Genomic DNA, 19,494 nt, shown 5'->3' with positions numbered 1-19,494 from the left:
AACTTGATTCTTTAGATATTGAAAATTAAATAAATAACATTATGTTAATTTAAGCGTACAGAAACGTTGCTGTTGTTCCAGCAAAAATCTTATTTTCATTTTACCGAGTGCCTAGTAGGTAATGTGCAGATTACCTAGATACTCTGCACATTACCTAGGTAATTTGAGAAATAGAACAATTTTAGCAACTTTAACGGATCACCGTAGTTAATGTGCAGATTAGCTAGGTAATGTGCACATTAACGGATTTCGAGCTTTAGCGGTAACATATAGGCCTATATAGACACTTGGCAAATCACAGAATTAAATTTTATTCACTTGATACGTGTTTCTCTCGTTTATACACGTTTCTGACGAAATACGTTTGTAAGGAAGGACTACTTTGAAAGACTAGTATGTAAATTTTAATTGTTAAATCAATTTAAACACCTTTAGTTCCTCGCCCGAGTTTTCTCGGGCAGGTTATATAGCGTTACAGAAAACTCGGTCTTTTCGTCCTCTAAAAATTTTCCTTTCAATTTTTGGATGTTTTCTGGTCTCCAAATTTTTTCAAAAATTTTTTCCCGCGCGAAAAAATTTTATCGCGATTTTAATTTACCTTTAATGATGCACGGTTAACGCTTAATTATTTTTAATGGGATTTTGATATCAAATTTCATTCATTGCTCTAAAGTTGTAGTGCACGGATTTTACTTCGGTAAAGTTATTTAAAGCTACTTTCTGATATCAAAAACGACCTTCAATAGTTTTTTAATTTTTTTAATTAATAGATTTTATTATATGTAAGTTTAATTAAGTCGGGGAGTCGGAAATCGCAATAAAAATTTTAATTTTTTAAAAATATTTAAAAATATACGGCCAACTAGTACTCACCCTACTATAAACTCATTGCCTCCCGAGACTTCTGTGAGAATGTCCCGGGAAATCCGACTCCAGCTGTGTTCAAGGTCATCCAGCTCTGTAAACAATGACTCATAGGTGTCAAATTTCGCAGAAAGGCGATACAATGGAAAATAAAGTTTGAAGCTTTTTCTTCAAAATTAACGCATTTTTTTCGTTTTTTTTCAGTTTTAAGTATTTTTTATGTTTAATTACATTTATATCAAAAATTGCTGGAAACTAAAGTGAGTTAAGTATTTTTGCAGATATTACAACATTTGCAGCATTTTCTATAATTTTCGAAAATTTATTCTGTATTCCATCCACGTGCCTTTGATAATTTGAAAAGTTTATTCAAAAGCTGAACATTTGAAAAATTGTATTCGATTTTTCGCCTGAGGATGGTAGCTATAAGCTATCAAAAGTGCTAGCGAGTACGTCTAAAATCTAAAAAGTCGCAATTTGTAATGCTGCAACACTGAAGTGTTAATTACTTTATTTTATTTAAACTAATCTCAATTGACACTACTTTCCCTGGAAAATTTTAGAATATCTATCAAATATTGGACTTTTTGCTGAATAAATACCTGTTTGGACCATTGAAGGAATCTTCAGGAAGCCAAAGCTTCAAATCTAATAATACCAGTGTGTTGTTAAGTGGATCTGAGGTTAGTCAAAATATTTTTATTTTGCTGAAATACATGCATTCCACATTGATGAGACAAGTGCCAGTATATAGAGAATATCTGGAGAAATGACAGTAGTAAAATTTTCAATTAGAAGTTGAACCACCTTTCAAATTAATTTAAATTGTAAAGTATATAAATTATAGTAATAAATTTTAAAATTTAATTAAGATCCACCATATCAAATTCAGGTGCTCGGAACAAAAATCATTTTTATTCATGTGTGTGCTTGCATGGTGATAGAAAACCACAAGAAAGAAAAGGAAATTTGGAAAAATTTAAGGTAAACAATTTTAAAGAAATATTTACATACATACCAATTCTATTTTTATATGGTAGATATGTTCCTGAAAATCTGTGTAAAAAAAAAAAAAGAAAGATATACAGTAGAGCATCGATTATCTGACCCCCAATTAACCGTCACTTCAGTTAACCGGCCGTTCTAGTCGGCAAATTTCAAATGTCCGCTAGTGATATGGCACTACAATATTTGGCTATGTCTTGGCTACTTTAATATTATTTTTGTTAAATTTTTGCGTGTTTTAGCTGGCATCTTCGGCTCGACCATTGAAGGGAGGCAAATATTTAAACGTGACTCAATTTTCTAATTATGAGTGGTTGTTTGTTTTGTGAGCAATAAAATAATTTTTAACGATACAATAACGATGATTATTATTTTTTAAAAAAAATTGTTAGGCTTAACATCGATGAAAATTCAACGTGAAGTTGGTTAATAGCGATATACTAATATACTAATTACATGGGATATACTAATATACTATAGTAATAATGTATTTTTTTCATTCTTTTCAGTTATCTGATTTTTTCAGTTATCCGACCAACCTGAGTTCCCAATTGAGTCGGATAATCGATGCTCTACTGTATTCATGTGTAGAAATAGAATATTGGTTATGGGTCTTAAAAATCAGAAAAAAATAATATGGTAAGCCAAAGAATATAATAGAATGTGTTTAAACAAAATATTTCAATTTTAGTTAATAAATCAGATAACTTATCAGTGAAATTTAATAAATTTATATTATTTGCACAAATTTTTTTATTTGATTTTTTTTTTCAATTAAACACTAAAATATTCCTAGCTTTTAACATAAATTGCATACAAAAACTAATTGGTATTGAAAGACATTGGAAGAAATGCAATCATAAAACCAAATCATCAAACTTCTAATTCAATTTTTTCTGGATTGCAGGATAAAGTCAAAATGAAAGACTTGACTGTTGCTACACATATTCACATAAGTCACAAAAACAACCAAATCTTAAAATTTATTTGAGTGTAAGTAACAACCTTAAATGCAAATTCTAAGAACTTTTTAAAAAATAGCAGTTTTCTAGAAAAGGACATGTGAATATTTTTAATTGTGATTAAAATCAAATTGGGATTTTTAAAAATGAAGTTATTGAAACAAGTTAAATTAAATCAAATCATGTAAAAAGAAAATTGAATTTTTTTTCTAGTTTATGTCAAATTGCAATTGTGTAAAAAACAAAAAAAAAGAGAGAGAGAGAGTAAAAATAAAAATAGAATTGTATGTACATAAATTTAAAATTCAAATTATGAAATTTTTATGCTGTTTGTGGTTTGATATTGTATTTGTTGAGTTGTTTTAGTTTAGAAACTATGTTACAAAGGTTAAATACAATAAGAGTAATCAATTTTGGGTACTTTCTATAATTAATAAAATCTTGGATGTCACTATTACATTCTGTCCTCCCATATGACTGAACAATAACTCTGCACCTCAGTTTCCATTGTAGAAGACTCTGTGTTAGCTGTGGCATAGGAATATTGGCCCACACTAACTGACAAACTTTCAAGAGACCATCAACAGTTTTAAGTTTCCATTTTCCAAGCCCTCTTTTCAACAAACCAAATTTGCAAAAGTCTATAGATAGCATCTGGGAACTGCATGTATATGGATGAAAATGGAATCACCTTTATTCTGATCATAATAGGTCACTGACAACTTAGCTGTGTAGCTAAAAGTCTTGTCCATATGGATCCAAACCTTTGAAGTTTCATTACTGTACAAATAAGGATCTATTTGCTGTACAGCTTGATCCATCACATTCTCCTGAAAGTATGCTGTGTTTGTCTTTGTCTTGGGATCAAGTCATTTAAGTTTCAAATTTCCATAGGTGCAATTGCCAGCTGCTAATAAAGCCTTTTGAGAATTTTCTTTGTTCTGCAGGATGAAATCAGAACAACCTTTGTACTCAATCAATATCTTGATAGTAAACAGACCATGACTTGTTACAGTTATCTAGATAGGCTCAGACTTCATCTAGAGTCACAATCCAACACCATTTGTCATCAGAGAGTAGATTTTTGTATAACTTTAGGACATTTGTGAATTGCCCTTATGTCCAAGTGCCTAGTGCCTGTATTGCAGCTGCAGACTATTATGAATGATATTTTCTACAGTATTTTGGGATATACCCAATTGTTGAGCAAGACTTCTTTGTGTAGGCAGGTTTTCTATCTGAACTGCATCTGAAAGTCTTCACAGTATCCTGTTTATGAGATGGCTGAAGTAGGTTTTTATGGTACTTTCCAGGCTGTCCGTATGAATCTGGTGATTATTTCTTACAATTATGGATTACCTTCCCCTATTTGTTTATTTGATACTCAGTTAAAAAGTATAACGAGCAGGGTCTTTCAAGGAATGGCTGAAGTCTGTGTAGATAAGGCCACATATATACCCTTCCCAAAATGTCATCAATTTAACTACCATCTTATTATAATATATGCTGTAAACCATGCTGTACAATAGAGAAATGTCAGATGGTCACATGGTCCCAACATGCAAACAATCAAATTTGACTACTACTATTGTAATCAACATCTATATCATAAATTAATTTGCTTGAGAAAAAAGACAATTGTAAAAACCTTATAAATAAAACTGATGCATTTTAAAATTTGAAAATTTTTGTTGTTTACAACAAAAATTTTGAATCTCTTATTGTGTGTGGAATAAATAAACAAAAACAAAAACACTGAGTTCGGCGTTAAATGCGTTTTTTTATCGCTAGCACTTTCGACGAGCCTATTGTCGTCGTCCTCAGGCGATTTAAACAAAAAATAATCGAACACAAAATAGAACGCGTAATATAAATTGAAATTATGCTAAAGCCGTTAAGAACACGTAGAAATTTAAACATAATTCGAAAACCGAACGAGCAGATAGCTCCGTGAAGTGCGAGCTGGCGCATGCGCAGAGCTATGCTCACGCTGCATGCATTCTAGAGACTACGAATACTCGCCTAATCGCTTGTACAACGTGACCCATACACTAGGCAGCTCAAGCGTAGGGGTGTTGCAAGTGTCCAAGGTGGTAGTGAGGAGAGATTCCCATATAAAAACAGTTTTTCGATCTTTGCAGCTCTTGAGCATAACCACTTGGGACCATAGCGGGTTGTAACCCTGCTCAAGTACCTTTTTTGCGAGCTCGGTGGTGTGTCTTCCCCTCATAACATCGTCTTGGTGCTCATCAAGGCGGCTGGAAAGCATTCTAGTGGTGGCCCCGATATATCTTGTNTTTGATAAAATGACCAAAATAATGTAAATAAAGATATAAAAAACTAGAAATGTTCCATTTCTGCCACTTGATAAACCTGTTATTAGGAAAATATTAAGTAATGTTTATAAAATATTTGAAGGCCTCAATGAAACTAATATTCCATCTCATTTTTTTAATAATAAAATCAAATTAAATTTAAAAATTATGTGGATAAGCTTTGTGTCAATCTTATAAATATGTATGAATGAAGGTTGGCATTTTAAACATTTTATTTTTAAATTGAATTTTAAAAATATATTTTAATTCTTAAAGAGATTTGTAAAATGTTATAAACTTAATATTGTTTATTAAATAAATATAAGTATTTGCTAAAATTTCCATAAATCTTTGCTTTTTCAGAGAGGAGAAGTCAAGTTTCTTATCTGTACTGATGTAGCAGCACGTGGAATTGATGTGAAAGGAATACCCTTTGGTAAAAACATAATTTATTTATTCTTAATTAATTCTGCTTATTCGTATACAGTAAAACTGTGTAAACTGGAATTGGACAGTACCAAATTTTTTTTATTTTTGCAGGTTTCTATTTGAACAGGCTTTAGTACTTTTTTTTATGTTTATACCAAGTAATTGTCACATAATCATGTTCTTATTTCTATAGTTAAAACAGTTTTGCTAAATATATAAGAAACACTTTATTACTAGGTTTAATCCAAAATGATTATAACTAAAGACAAGCATATTGAATGTCAAAACTGAAAGTAGATATGACCAAGATTCTGGAAGGTTCTTAGTCATATTTCTGAGAACTTATGCTATGTATTTAAATACTGAAAGTTTTCAGATGCAATCCTTATGAGCTCTCATAACATTAAACAAGCCAAATTGAGAAACAAGAATTAGTGTTTTGCTCTGCTATCATAAATTGTAATTGTGTTACATAGGGTTATCAAATAACCAGATGCTAAAGGAGGACAATTCCTGTAGGAAAAAGTCAAAAAGTAGGACACAAAAATTTTTGTAAAAAAAAAAAAAAAAGTATTTTTTATTGAACCTTCACAAATACTAATGCCAATGAAACACATACTTAATTGTTTGTTTTAATTAAGGTTGCTGCATGAAATCATATTTTTCTGATGTGCTGACTCTGTTTAGCAGTTGTTTGTTTCTTAAGTTTCATCATTAAATTCTAAACAATTACAATTGTTAAAGTTGAATTTCACCACAACCAGACTTTTTACTGTTTCAGTTGCCATTCTGGTTTGTTCATCTGTCCTCTGAGATTCCTCCAGACTAAATATTCTTTCAGTGGTGGCATTGTATGCGGGAATTGAAAACATGTATTGGCAAATTTTAAGCAATTCATAATGTAATTCTGGATTGTCTGTTGCCTAAAAAAACCAAGCCATTTTTCACTTACTGATTTTTTCATTTAAATTAGAATTTTCTTTTAAATGATTTTCCAAAGAACTATACTGATTTATGCACTTTGAATCATCAACTGCAATATTCCTTTCATTTATATATTCAATACTTTCCATAACATCCTCTCAGACAGGGATTTTTGTAAGTGACATCCAATTAAAAACTTTTGAATGGCAAAAATTGAACAGTCCAATGATTTAAGTATTCCAGTCCAGTTTGATACATAATCAAGCAATTTCTTTTTACATTTTGGCATTCTTTCTCCAATTCTGCATTTTTCATCAGAATTTTATTCACTATCAATGGGAGAAAATTTGTTTCTAACCTAACTTTTAAAATATCAGAAACTTATTCCAAAATAGACATTGTTTCTATAATACAATTAGATTCTTTTTCCATTTTTAAAAGACGTTGGTGAAAACTGTAAGCTAATGAATGTACAAATATAAGATATGCTTCAGTTAATGGTTTTCAAACAATGATTTAAGCACAACTGAAGACTTCTCAATAGATAAGAAATAACTTTTTAGTGGCTCATTTCTATTACTCGTGCAATTACTGAAAATAAGGATAAGAATTTGCTTATATTCAACTTCGACAAAATAACAAAATTCTTTTAACTTTTCAACCAGGACAGTATAAATAGAGAAGTGTTTAGAAATCTTTACAAGAATGCTCTCAATATCGATGGGTAAAGAATCTACAGCATATTGAATACAATTATTTACAATATGCACTGTTCATCTGCTACCTTCTAAATGCATAATGTCTTGTCTTAGCAATGCAACACACATTATTTTTTCCAACATGTCCACATGACCCAAAATTTCTGTTGCAGTTGTCTCCCCCAAAAGCAACACATGTTTGTGAACAATTAATTTTTCTCGGTGTATTTGTTAACAAGTCGTTAATGGTAGCTGCTTTTCCATTTGAGACTAATGTCATTTGGACAAGTTTATGTTCAATTCCAATAGTTTTGTGATTAAAATAATGAATTATAACTGGAAATATCTTTGCATCTTTGTGATTACTACCATCAGTTGCAATTCCTATGAATGGAATATTTTCTAACTCTTCTAATGTCTTTTCTAATGAATAGGGTGCCAAAACACCTTTAATCAAAGCTTCTGTCTTGGTTCTGGCAGAAGAAATTCAGGTTGCTACCATTGAGTCATTGAAAATTTTGGAATTCAATTTATTTGTGCAATCTACAGATTTAAAGCTGAAATGATGGTATGGCTATGTGGTAAGCTAATGTTAATTCATTAGCAGCAATCTTCTCCTCTAATTTGGAATTGTGTGGTGCAATAAATTTCTCAATCTGAACATTACTTCCAGTCAATGTAATATTTTTCTTATGACAATCTGTTTTTAGATGTTGCTCTAACAATGTACCTTTATAACCCTTTATAAAGGGACATTGTTACAATGTACCAATAACCCTTTATAAGCAATGTTCAGAGTTTGGTTACAAATTGGATAAAATGCTTCATCTTTGTTAGTAGCTTTAAACATTTTAAAGCTTTTTTGAAGTTTTTCATTAAATTTACATTTTCGCTTACTACTCATTCTGATTCTAAGATAAATATTTTGAATTAAAGTTTTAACAAGTGACAGGAATAAAAAACTTAAATTTTAGCTTACTTCAGCACTTCACTTGCAGCTTAACATGTCATTTTACAGTGGAATCTGAGGAGGCCACTGAGCCGTACCTCTTGAGAAGAAAGTTGATTAAGTCTGTCATCGATTACATCCACAAGTAGAGTCATCGTCGTGCCAGAGGAATAATACTGGACTGTGAAGGAGTCCAACGGTCATTGTCACGAGTTCATTTTACAGAAATGTATAAAAGGGTTACAGTTACACCAACCATGGAAAAAATGTTTGGAGCATGCAGTGAGATGAAAGTCCAAACAGAAGTATGTCTATGTGGGCAGGTGGATATGGGAGACTATATTCATCCATCTATCCTACAAGTGGCACATGGATCACCTACAAAAGTAGGACATTTGGTAACCCTACTATTACAGTAATATAGAGACCAAATTATTCCATTGTCTGACTTCTTGAATTTGAATACTGTAATTGTTAACTTTGACCTCTGTAATTACCAACAATGTTAATCAACTTATTTGAATATTCGGTACTACAGGAAATCCTTTGCTTAGCAGTTCTGCAACTCAATCGTTTTTGTTTCTTCACACATGTCCTGGACATGGGTCTTTTCCTTTTTCAACTTTTTTTCTAGCTCTCATCTGGTTTGATGCAGACACAAACACCTGTTTCAGTCTGGTCAGATTTCATTTTCTTGGTCTTCCTATCCAAAGTGCATTCTTTGCTGTTGCTGTTTCTCAGCAGCCTTGTCCATGATGTACTCATATTCATTGCAAAATCTCAAGTGAATCTACATGTTTGAAATCAAATGCAATTTAACTTGGTCACATGCTTTCAGTTGTCATGGATTTTGCATTTTTTATAAAAAACAAAATCCACAACAGATTAGGTCACTTGAATGATGTCATCTTTAAAACATAAATGAAAAATTTTGTTGTTTGAAATCTTGTACATGAAAATCTGTTCATAAATATTTAAAAGTTAATAACCATCTATTTATAATCATCCATTTTTCTGCTAAACCATGTATAAATGTAAAGAATTAGATTTATGCTTCAAATACTATTACAGACTTCCTTGTTGTTATATATCAGTAAATATACTACAAATAAAACACACCTTTAATAATCCAGCTAATAAAAATTAATAAAGTAAAAACATTTTCAATCATTTTTTAATGATCTTCTTCAGTTACCAAAACATAGAATAAATCAAACACAAAAAAGAACGTAAATATGAAATTAAACTTTAGTTACTTAAATTACTTTATTAATTTTTATTAGCTGGATTATTAAAGGTGTGTTTTATTCATAGTATATTTATCCAGTTAGTTTGTTATATAAATATATCAGTAATTTTGATTATGATGATGATATGGAAAATCTGTAGAATGGAGTTTTTTACTCTGATGCAAGGTTCTTTGATTAGAACTATTTTGATTAGACGATGTAACTGATATATTTATTCTTTATCTGTCAAATGCTATATACCTTTTCTCAAGTTTCATTGTGTGTTACAGTAGTATATTAAAAAATTTATAATATTTTTAAAAACAATATTAATAAAATTAATGTATTTATTTTTATTGTTGGAAGTTTTTCAACCTAGTTTGTTATCAATTACTAACAAGGCATAATTCATATTTCATTACAGTTATCAATGTAACTTTACCAGATGAGAAAGCTAATTATGTTCATAGAATTGGGCGTGTTGGACGTGCTGAAAGGCAAGTTTTTAATACATTTTTTATATATTTTTATTACAATTTATATACTATAATCATAATTATGTAATCATATATTGCATTCAACTAAACAATACAAAAACTCCTAAAAACAAAATATAAATAAATTTAATCAAAACATTCCATAAAAATAATGGAAAAATAACAGTTAGATATTATACAAGGATGTTGATAATTAATGTAGAATCTCAGTTTATCTCCCACTTTACTAACTTCACTCGTACTACTTAACTCAATGAAGACAACTAATTGTTCACAATACCAGTGTTTAATTACAATACAGGACGTTACAATTAGCAACATAAAACACCAAACATTTAGATATTAAATTTGAATTGTCTCCCAAAATTCTTTATGCTTAGATGCCGACAGATGGCGCCTCATGGTGTTTTGCTCCCTCCACATTAATTATATAATTTTCTGACATAATGTTGTTATATCTTTTTATAATGAGACTTGAACAGCATTTATTTTAACTATAAGCTAAGAACTGCTTTCATATAATAAAAAAATATATATATATAGTGAGACAGAAATTTGATAAAGTCAAGCAAGACATATTACATATAATTCTTGAAAGAACTCAAAAACCATTAAAACATTTAAGTTAATATATGCAGTAAAATCTAGGAATTCTTTATCTCACTAGGAATCTTTCCTTACTTTTCTTTTGTTTCTCTCTCTTATTTTCTTTTTTGTTGTCTTTTCTTGTGGTGGTTCTTCGGCACATGCCCAGTGTAGCCATCCATAAATTCATTCCTTGTTGTCAAACTTAGTGGTACAGTATATGACTGTTGTAAAAAAAAAAAAAAGAGATAGAGCGATACCTTTTTCCTTTCTTGCCTTGAATCTGACCTTCAAGAATCCTTTTCATTGTGTTATGTCATAAGCATTGTCAAGCCCTCTGAATTTTATTTTTTCTGTAGACTGTAGAAAGCTATAGTCATTTCAGTTATGTGAAATATCTTCTTGTTGCTCATTGGGCTGCAATTTCAAAAAATTATAAACCTATAAATTCCCACTGTTGTTTGTCTGTTTATCCTTCCTTAATCTTGAGAATGGCATTAGATACATGAAAGGCAAGACCAGATATGAAAAGCTTAGGGACAGGAGGCTCCAATTAACTATATATGAACTTACAATGCAAATTGAAAGTCACGTCATTTCAATTCAAAAATTTTCTCCTGAAAGGAGTTAGATAGATGACTGGCATGATTTTATTGCTAGCAGGAAAGTATGATGTACAGGGGTAAGCTGCTACTATGACAATCTCTAGACTTATTTCTAAACTTATTCTTTAATTGACTTATTTAACTTAACCAATAAACCTTTATCAATCATCACCCAAAACAAAGCTACATCAAAAGACTCGAAAAATAGACCAATTCTCTCAGATAGACCAATAGATTAAATATAGTCGTATCGCCTTATTGAAGACCTGCTCCTGAGAATCCAATATATGTTCGTCAGGAAGTTTGAGGTCAAAACCTCACTTCTGCAAATCAATATGTGAATAGGAGAGTCTTATGATGCTAGTGGGAAGGCTATGGGTAAGTCAATTGGGGTCCGAGTTTCGTATAATAACAAGTGAACAGACAGCGATGAGATGTTATGACCTTTGATTTCCTTTTTGTGGTGCGTATTTGACTAACAAACCTCTTATCCCTCAATGGCATGGAAGATAAGTGAGAGAGGGAGGGACTCCTCTTTCCATTGACCTTTCCTGATCCAAAGAAGAACCCTTGTCTGTAGGGAAATGAGTAGAGAAAGAGAAATTTCCTGTCCTCGTGATAGGAACTGCTCACATAAATGATGAGTCTTGTGCAAATTACTGTGTTACTCGTTTGTGCTGTAGAAAAGGCAACACTTCTTGCTTACAGAGGATTTTCCCTTGCAGTCAAAAGCACCGAATGTCTCAAAGGCCTTTTTATGATAGCTCACTGCTCAAGATTATTTGTTGAATCGAGTTAGCTCGGATCCACACAAAGAATTCTTCTGAACTTATCTCAGAAACAAACATGTTTTATATTTCTCTTATTATTTGTCATTGAAGACAAATGTAGTTTTTCAACTAATTTATTTTGACTACCCAAGCAATATCTGAGAAAGATGAGAAAACCTAGAACCCTCCATTGTCTGCCTCATATTCAAATCTTGTTTCTTTTATTCCACAAAAGTAAAAATAAGAGCTCCGGGGATAAATCAAATTGGAAACCTCTTCTCCAGATGGCAACATATTCATCTCCATCTTGATCAGATCCAACCATTCCTTTGGGATTTATAATAGAAAAGAGGTGGGTAATATATTCAAAGAAAACCCCTTTTAATCACAGCAATCCAAGGAATGAACTCATCATAAAACCTTGATACTAGGCAGATGCTTTCTGAAGTCCTGTTTCCAAGATATTGATTTAACTTATTTTTCCAGGAACCCTATCATAGAACTTGAAGTTCAAAGGAGAGAAATTTCCACTATGCTGCATTACTCGAAGATAGTCTTTCTAATCATCAATATGATGTACATCAGTCAAATGCAATGGCCTGAAGAGCATATGAGTTCAAGAAGGGAACAATCTTCATCCATCAAGGAAACTTTTTGATGACATCCAGTCATTGGACTTTTGGTCAGTGACAACAACTTTGAGCATTTTGAATATCAAATCCTTTATTTCTCTAGAGAATATGATCTTACAACAGGAACAGACAGCCCACAAAAGGAGAAAAGATCATTCCAGATGGATTTTGCCTACCAATGAATTTGAATTGTTAAAATCATTTTTCTTCAATTACAAAAAGAAATATCATGAATTAAAGGCCCTGGTAACAGACAACAATGTTACAAAGGAGAAAAGTGGATTAATAGATTTTGGAGATAGTGTTGAAATTTCTTTTTGGTACTGCCACATCTGAAGATATAGAAACCTTGAATAGTGAAATTACACAAAGGAAACAAGTCAATGAAAGAACTATCCACTTACTTCATTCCCAAGCTACCTTTCTGAACAATACTTTAAGAATAAGCAAAAATAATAGACAACAAATGCATGTATTATCCCAGAGACAAAAGTCCTTCGAAGAATTAATAAGAATGTATAGATATAACTTGGCATTTGAAGTGATAATTAGAACCATAGAATTTTCTATGCTAGAATTTCACATGCAACTTTTAGAGATTCGAGAAGCTACAAACATTTTAGAACAGAGAAGACTAAGCACTTATTTCATACCACAAGAAGTGATGTTACACACCCTCAGAGAGATACAACCTCAACTTCTGAAAGGCTATTCATTGATTGAACCACTCAAGACCGACACTCTTTTCAAGTATTATCAATGGATCACTATCATTGCTGTTGCCTTATCAAGAAAGTTGAGAATCTTTGTAAAAATGCCTTTAATTACACCTAGTGGATACTTTGATACTTACAAGATTTTAGCATTACCCACATATATTCCTACATTAAAAGCGTTTGCCTGTTTTTAAGTGGAATATCCTATCATAGCTTTGTCTATGGATAGACAATCATATATGCTATTGCAACCCCACAAATTGGCTGTTTGCCAAATGCCCCATTTCTCTATACGTTAACCAAATGTACCAATATGTAGAGCTCCACAGCAAAGTTGTGAATACTCACTATATATTGGAAATGAGCAAAAGGTTAAAGAACTTTGTTTCAGACAAATAGTCACAACTTATTCTCCTATTTTTAAGAGAATAGATGATCAAGGAATATGGATATACATGCAACCCCTGTATAACACGGGAGTTACATTCCAAAAAATTGCCGTGTTATGCAAATCCATGTTAAGAACTAGTGCGAAAAGGGGGTTAGGTTCCAAAAATTAAAAAACATGCTGTTAAATCCTTATTTAAATTGGATTTATTGTTCATTTTTTTCATAAGTAAAATACTTATTTATTATTTAAGTAAATATTTTATCACAGGATTATTCATTCTATATGATGATCTCAGCATGAGCATCATCAACTGGTAAGTTTTTGGGTGCATTCGTTAATAGTGTGAACTGCTGGGGAGATCGGGAACCGTCGACTCTCCCTTTTTGGCTACAGTCGTTAAACCTCTTCACTTGTCAAGATGGCTAAATTTCGAATGCGGTCCCGAAGGGTCGGGATACTTTTTGTCAGGTCAAGTGGAGGAGGTGAGAGGGGTCGTCGACGAGGCGTAGGCAATATGCGAGTAAAAGGACACCATTTAACAATGAAACAACGATTTATTGGATTAATGAAAAGAAAAAAATTTAAAGAATACAAAAATCTAACATCGGGGAAGTGAATTTAGTTCACTAGCTCCTAACTCGCGGAGAGAGAGTTTACATTAATTGTTCCATACCTCTAGTTTACTTCCATGTAGGTAGGAAAAATTTAGTTCTTTTTGCCGGTGATCGATGCACACAGTTGAAATTTTCCGCGACTTGACCGTAGATGTGAGACTCCCCCAAGGAAGGGGAAAGAAGTCGCTTTTATAGCTTTGGATAGGGGAAATTAGTCAGGTGATCTCCTATTGTGTGAGATAGAGTTGGTCCTGCAGGTGTGGAGGTCAAAGTTGTTCCCGGGACCAAAACAAAATGAAGAATTTGGACTTTAACTATAAACTTTTTGTCTTGCAGCAGAGGAATGTCATTGTTTGAGGGTTGAATGTTTATATTAACGATGAAAACGATGAAAGTTATAAGTTGCGATCGATATTTGATTCTTTTTTCTGACAATGTTATTTTAACGAGGAGGCAACAAATTTATTTTAAATACGTCGAAAATTTAGGGGGAAAATGAACTATTTGGGCTTATTCTGAGGTGGGATCTCACAATAGCAGTCGCTTTGCAACGGGAGTGCACTGCTGTTTGTAGGCATTTAGGAAAGAAATATGGCAGCGCCCGCACTATCAATAGTATTGTGATGGAGGAATTTATAATTCTAAAATAAGCTTTTAGAGGCAAAAGAAGGGTCCCAATTGTAAAATTTAACCATAAAATGGATTATTTGTTGAAAGAGCTTTCAAAGTAGCCACAAAAACAATTAGAATACTTACGCTGAGGTATAAAACAATGCATCCTTTATTACATTTCATGTTGTACACGGGTTTTACCCAATTCCCAAACCACGTTAGAGTGAACCCGTGCTATAAAAGCACCATGTTATACAGGGATGTTTCCAATTCTCAAACTGTGTTAGAGTGAATCCGTGCTGTAGAAGTGCCGTATTATATGGGGTTACCTGTACTCTACACCCACTCCTCTAGTCTTAGCCATCAAATGCTCAACTAGACAATGCAAATCACCTTCATCTCCTTCTGCAATTTGCNTAGAGCTCCACAGCAAAGTTGTGAATACTCACTGTATATTGGAAATGAGCAAAAGGTTAAAGAACTTTGTTTCAGACAAAAAGTCACAACTTATTCTCCTATTTTTAAGAGAATAGATGATCAAGGAATATGGATATACATGCAACCCCTGTATAACACGAGAGTTAGGTTCCAAAAATTAAAAAACATGCTGTTAAATCCTTATTTAAATTGGATTTATTGTTCTTTTTTTTTCATAGGTAAAATACTTATTTATTATTTAACTAAATATTTTACCACAGGATTATTCGTTCTATATGATGATCTCAGCATGAGCATCATCAACTGGTAAGTTTTTGGGTGCGTTCATTAATAGCAGTCGCTTTGCAACAGGAGTGCACTGCTGTTTGTAGGCATTTAGGAAAGAAATATGGCGGCGCCCGCACTATCAATAGTATTGTGATGGAGGAATCTATAATTCTAAAATAAGCTTTTAGAGGCAAAAGAAGGGTCCCAATTGTAAAATTTAACCATTAAATGGATTATTTGTTGAAAGAGCATTCAAAGTAGCCACAAAAACAATTAGAATACTCGCGCGGAGGTATAAAAGAATGCACCCTTTATTACATTTCATGTTGTACGCAGGTTTTACCCAATTCCCAAACCATGTTAGAGTGAACCCGTGCTATAAAAGCACTGTGTTATACGGGGATGTTTCCAATTCTCAAACTGTGTTAAGGTGAATCTGTGCTGTAGAAGTGCCGTATTATATGGGGGTTACCTGTACTCTACACCCACTCCTCTAGTCTTAGCCATCAAATGCTCAACTAGACAATGCAAATCACCTTCATCTCCTTCTGCAATTTGCAAATTGAACATACAGGATTGATACAATTATCAAATGTGTGTATAGGATACTTACCAGGAATTATTCTCACTTCCCATTTCTATATGCAATCTACAATTCATATAGAAGTAGCTCCATGATTTGTAATACCTGGCTAATAGCTGGTTCTCAATGACTCGGTTTTGTTGCCATGATAGTTAAGATCTTAAAAAATATATTAAAAGCACCAACTAACACCTGTAATCTAGTTAATATGAACTAATTTATTATAATAGCAAACATTTTCAACTGTCTTTATATTTCATTGAATTATGAATTAAAAAACACTTAATTGATGTTGCTCAGTGACATAGACCTATTGATCTGGACTTATCAGAGCCCAAAATATTTATAATAAAATAAATATTCTCGCATAAAAATTTTTCCTGTTGTATTTGATTTTTAAAGGGAGGACAAAATGAAAAATTATAGTAGAGATTGAGATAAACTTCTGAATGGGATGATAAAAGAAAACACAATTTATTTAACTATCATAAAAAGAGAAATCAATGAGAGATCTGAGCCATTATTTCCTTCATAAAATAAAATTGCAGAAAAAGAATTATTAAAAGTAGATAATAACATTGTTAAGAATATTACATTTGAAATAAAAAAAAAAGAATGATTCAGTTTTTCAAACACTATATGAATTAAAGAAAATCAATTAAATTAAAAGTAATTAAATGGCTGTTTTGTTGAATAAATTGTATTTTTTTAAAAGATTTTTATATTATAAAGGTTTAACAGATATTACATTTTAAAATAATATTAGTTATATTCATTATAATATGGATTTCTTATAATTATATCTACTATTGTAGAATGAGGAGAAGCTTGATAGCCTGTTCAAAATATATATTTACTTTTAAAAAATAGAATAAAAATCTTTTATTTTTAAGTAAGAAAAGCTTTCTTGTGAAAATTTGTGCATGGAATAATTTATCTGAAGAATTTTATGTTAAAATATTACTTTCATCCTGCATTAGATTTTTATTTTAACAGAAAAATTTAGGAGTAAATTAAAAATATAATTTTTTTTCAAGAATTTTTCTTACAAAATGTAATTTGTTTCAGGATGGGACTTGCATTATCATTTGCTTCAGCTGTACCTGAAAAGGTAAAATTTTTTAATATAAATGAAGATAGAAATAATTTCTAATTTTTAACCATAATTATATTTGTTTGTTGTTATCTGTAATCATTAAGATTATAATAGTATGTTGCTAATTTTTAAATGCTTATTATATCTTTAAATAAATATAATTAATTAATTAAGCAAAATATATATTATGTATTATTAAAAAGTAAAATTAAAATTTAGTAGTATAAAATTGTATGGAAACTTGAAAGTAGAAGAGAAAATAAAATTATAAACAAAACAATTATTTATAATAATAATAAAATATATGTAATAAACAAAATTTATATTTAAAAAAAGTACTGTAAAATGGGGTGAATAAAAATCAAGAAAACTGTGTCTGATGAAGAAACTAACCAACAAATCAGAAATTTCTCTATGCTCTCTTTGGACACTATTTTTGAAAGTTTAAAAATTTTGTTAGGCTAGCAACATTATTCTTGATGCTAGGCCTGTCTGTTTGCATGTTTGATAATTGGATACATGCTTTTTGATGTTTGACAAATTTTGTTGGTGTCATAAGACTCGTTATATGAAAAAAATTGCATTAGGATATTGTCCTAGTATTATTTCATTAAATTTTCATTGAAATCTCTCATATTTTGAATTTTTTTATAATTATTGATCATTTATAATCATATAATCATGGTAATCAAAATAAATAAATCCTTTTGTGATTTATTTATTTTGAATTCATGGAGAGAATAGACACACAAAAATAGTGGCTGTTTCTATTCATCCCATTATACTTTTTTCAATACCAGTGGTTTAAAATTTGAAGAAGTTTAAGACCTAGCTCTGAAGTAGATAAATAGATTTATTTGTATCTTTCTATATTGGTCTTGATTTATTTTAGTGAGAACAGTTTACTTAAACTTAGTGCCTTTTCTGTAGTGAAGATATATGAAAAGTAAAAGGACTCCAGCAGAATGTGTGTTGCCAAAATCTGTAAAATTGAGATATGTGGAGTCTGCAGGAGAACACAAGTGAGATTTGTGTAAATTTGAGAAATTTTATTTTACATATGGGGATATTGTTAGTTAACAAAGGAACACAAGCAAAGATCAGGATCTAGTATTCCCTAAAAATCATAGCACTTGAAAACTTTCTGATGGTAGGATGGCTCTGATAATTTTAAATCTCTCTCATTAATTGTCCTATTGGATATTTCCCCATCAAATATAATTTTGTCTCATTGTGAATTATTTCCAAGGCTTTGGTGGACCTTGTCACATGTTTCGAATAGCTGTTTATATAAATTGGATATCGAACAAATTGTTCATCAGGATTCCTGACACCACCTAACAGTATTGCAGGCTAGGATGTATTTATTGATTCTCATTAAATTCTCCATATTTTAAGGAGGGAACATTCACAACATGGGTAAGATGATGGAGTTAGACTTTTTCTTAAGAAATTCAGACATTCTCAAATCAACATGAAAATCAATTTATTAGAAAAAAAATGGATAACAACTACAGTTTAACCCGATTATAACGACATCGGATGTAACGACAACCCTAATATAACGTCAAATTTTTATCGGTCCCACGATTTTACTATACTAGATAATGTTAAAAAACCCACTTGTAACAACGTAAAACCCTGTTTTAACGTCATATTTGAAGCACTTAAATTTACAAAATTAAATTATAAATTTTATTTATCAAAGAAAATATTACGTGTTTAGTCAGAGTCCCTTCCTAGAACGATTGTGGGTGGTACTGTCACCACCTGATTCGGTGGGGTGAGATGCGCCACCCCTTTAAACGACGTGACAGTGGGTTAGTCTGCATAGCTCTCATACTCGTGTTGTAGTTTACAATCTAAAATAACTGACTTTTTTTAAGTGAATATTTTTATTGTTTTTTTTAATTGATATATATTAATTTAACCTAAAAGTGAAATATATTGGACTTCATGTCCATTGATAGATAAGCAAGAAATGAGAAAATTATCATCCAGGCGTTAAAACCGAAAGTGCCGCCATTATCGAAACTTGACAAATAAAAATTTCTTATAAAAAATAATTTTTGAAATTTTTAATTACATCGTTGTAAATTTAGACATAATAATGTAAATAAAGTTGATTTAAATATTTAGTTTGCACTTTTATACATACGATATTAAATTAGATGAATTTTATAATAGATTCTTAAACAGACTTGATACTTTTATGGGACTGAAATTATGACCCCGCAGATAACGACACTCGGTTATAACGTCAAAAAATTGCCGGTCCCATGGATGACGTTATAAGCAGGTTAAACTGTATTT

General features: G+C 31.2%; 1 protein-coding gene across 1 annotated transcript in view; it reads left to right on the top strand.

Annotated features, from left to right (window-relative positions):
- The window catches only part of LOC111623566 (ATP-dependent RNA helicase DDX1-like), a 159,493-nt gene that overhangs the window by 133,440 nt on the left and 6,559 nt on the right, over positions 1-19,494 (top strand). The window contains exons 27-30 of the mRNA XM_023366181.1: positions 1,757-1,848; positions 5,510-5,582; positions 9,800-9,872; positions 17,154-17,196. Coding sequence (XP_023221949.1) covers positions 1,757-1,848; positions 5,510-5,582; positions 9,800-9,872; positions 17,154-17,196 — 281 coding nt within the window. The remainder of the gene's footprint in view (positions 1-1,756; positions 1,849-5,509; positions 5,583-9,799; positions 9,873-17,153; positions 17,197-19,494) is intronic.

Source organism: Centruroides sculpturatus, unplaced genomic scaffold (assembly GCF_000671375.1).
Source record: "Centruroides sculpturatus isolate CEXI.00-Female unplaced genomic scaffold, Cexi_2.0 scaffold16, whole genome shotgun sequence".
Taxonomy (NCBI): domain Eukaryota; kingdom Metazoa; phylum Arthropoda; class Arachnida; order Scorpiones; family Buthidae; genus Centruroides; species Centruroides sculpturatus.
The sequence above is the reverse complement of the archived record's forward strand: the minus strand, read 5'-3'. Positions and strand labels throughout refer to the sequence as shown.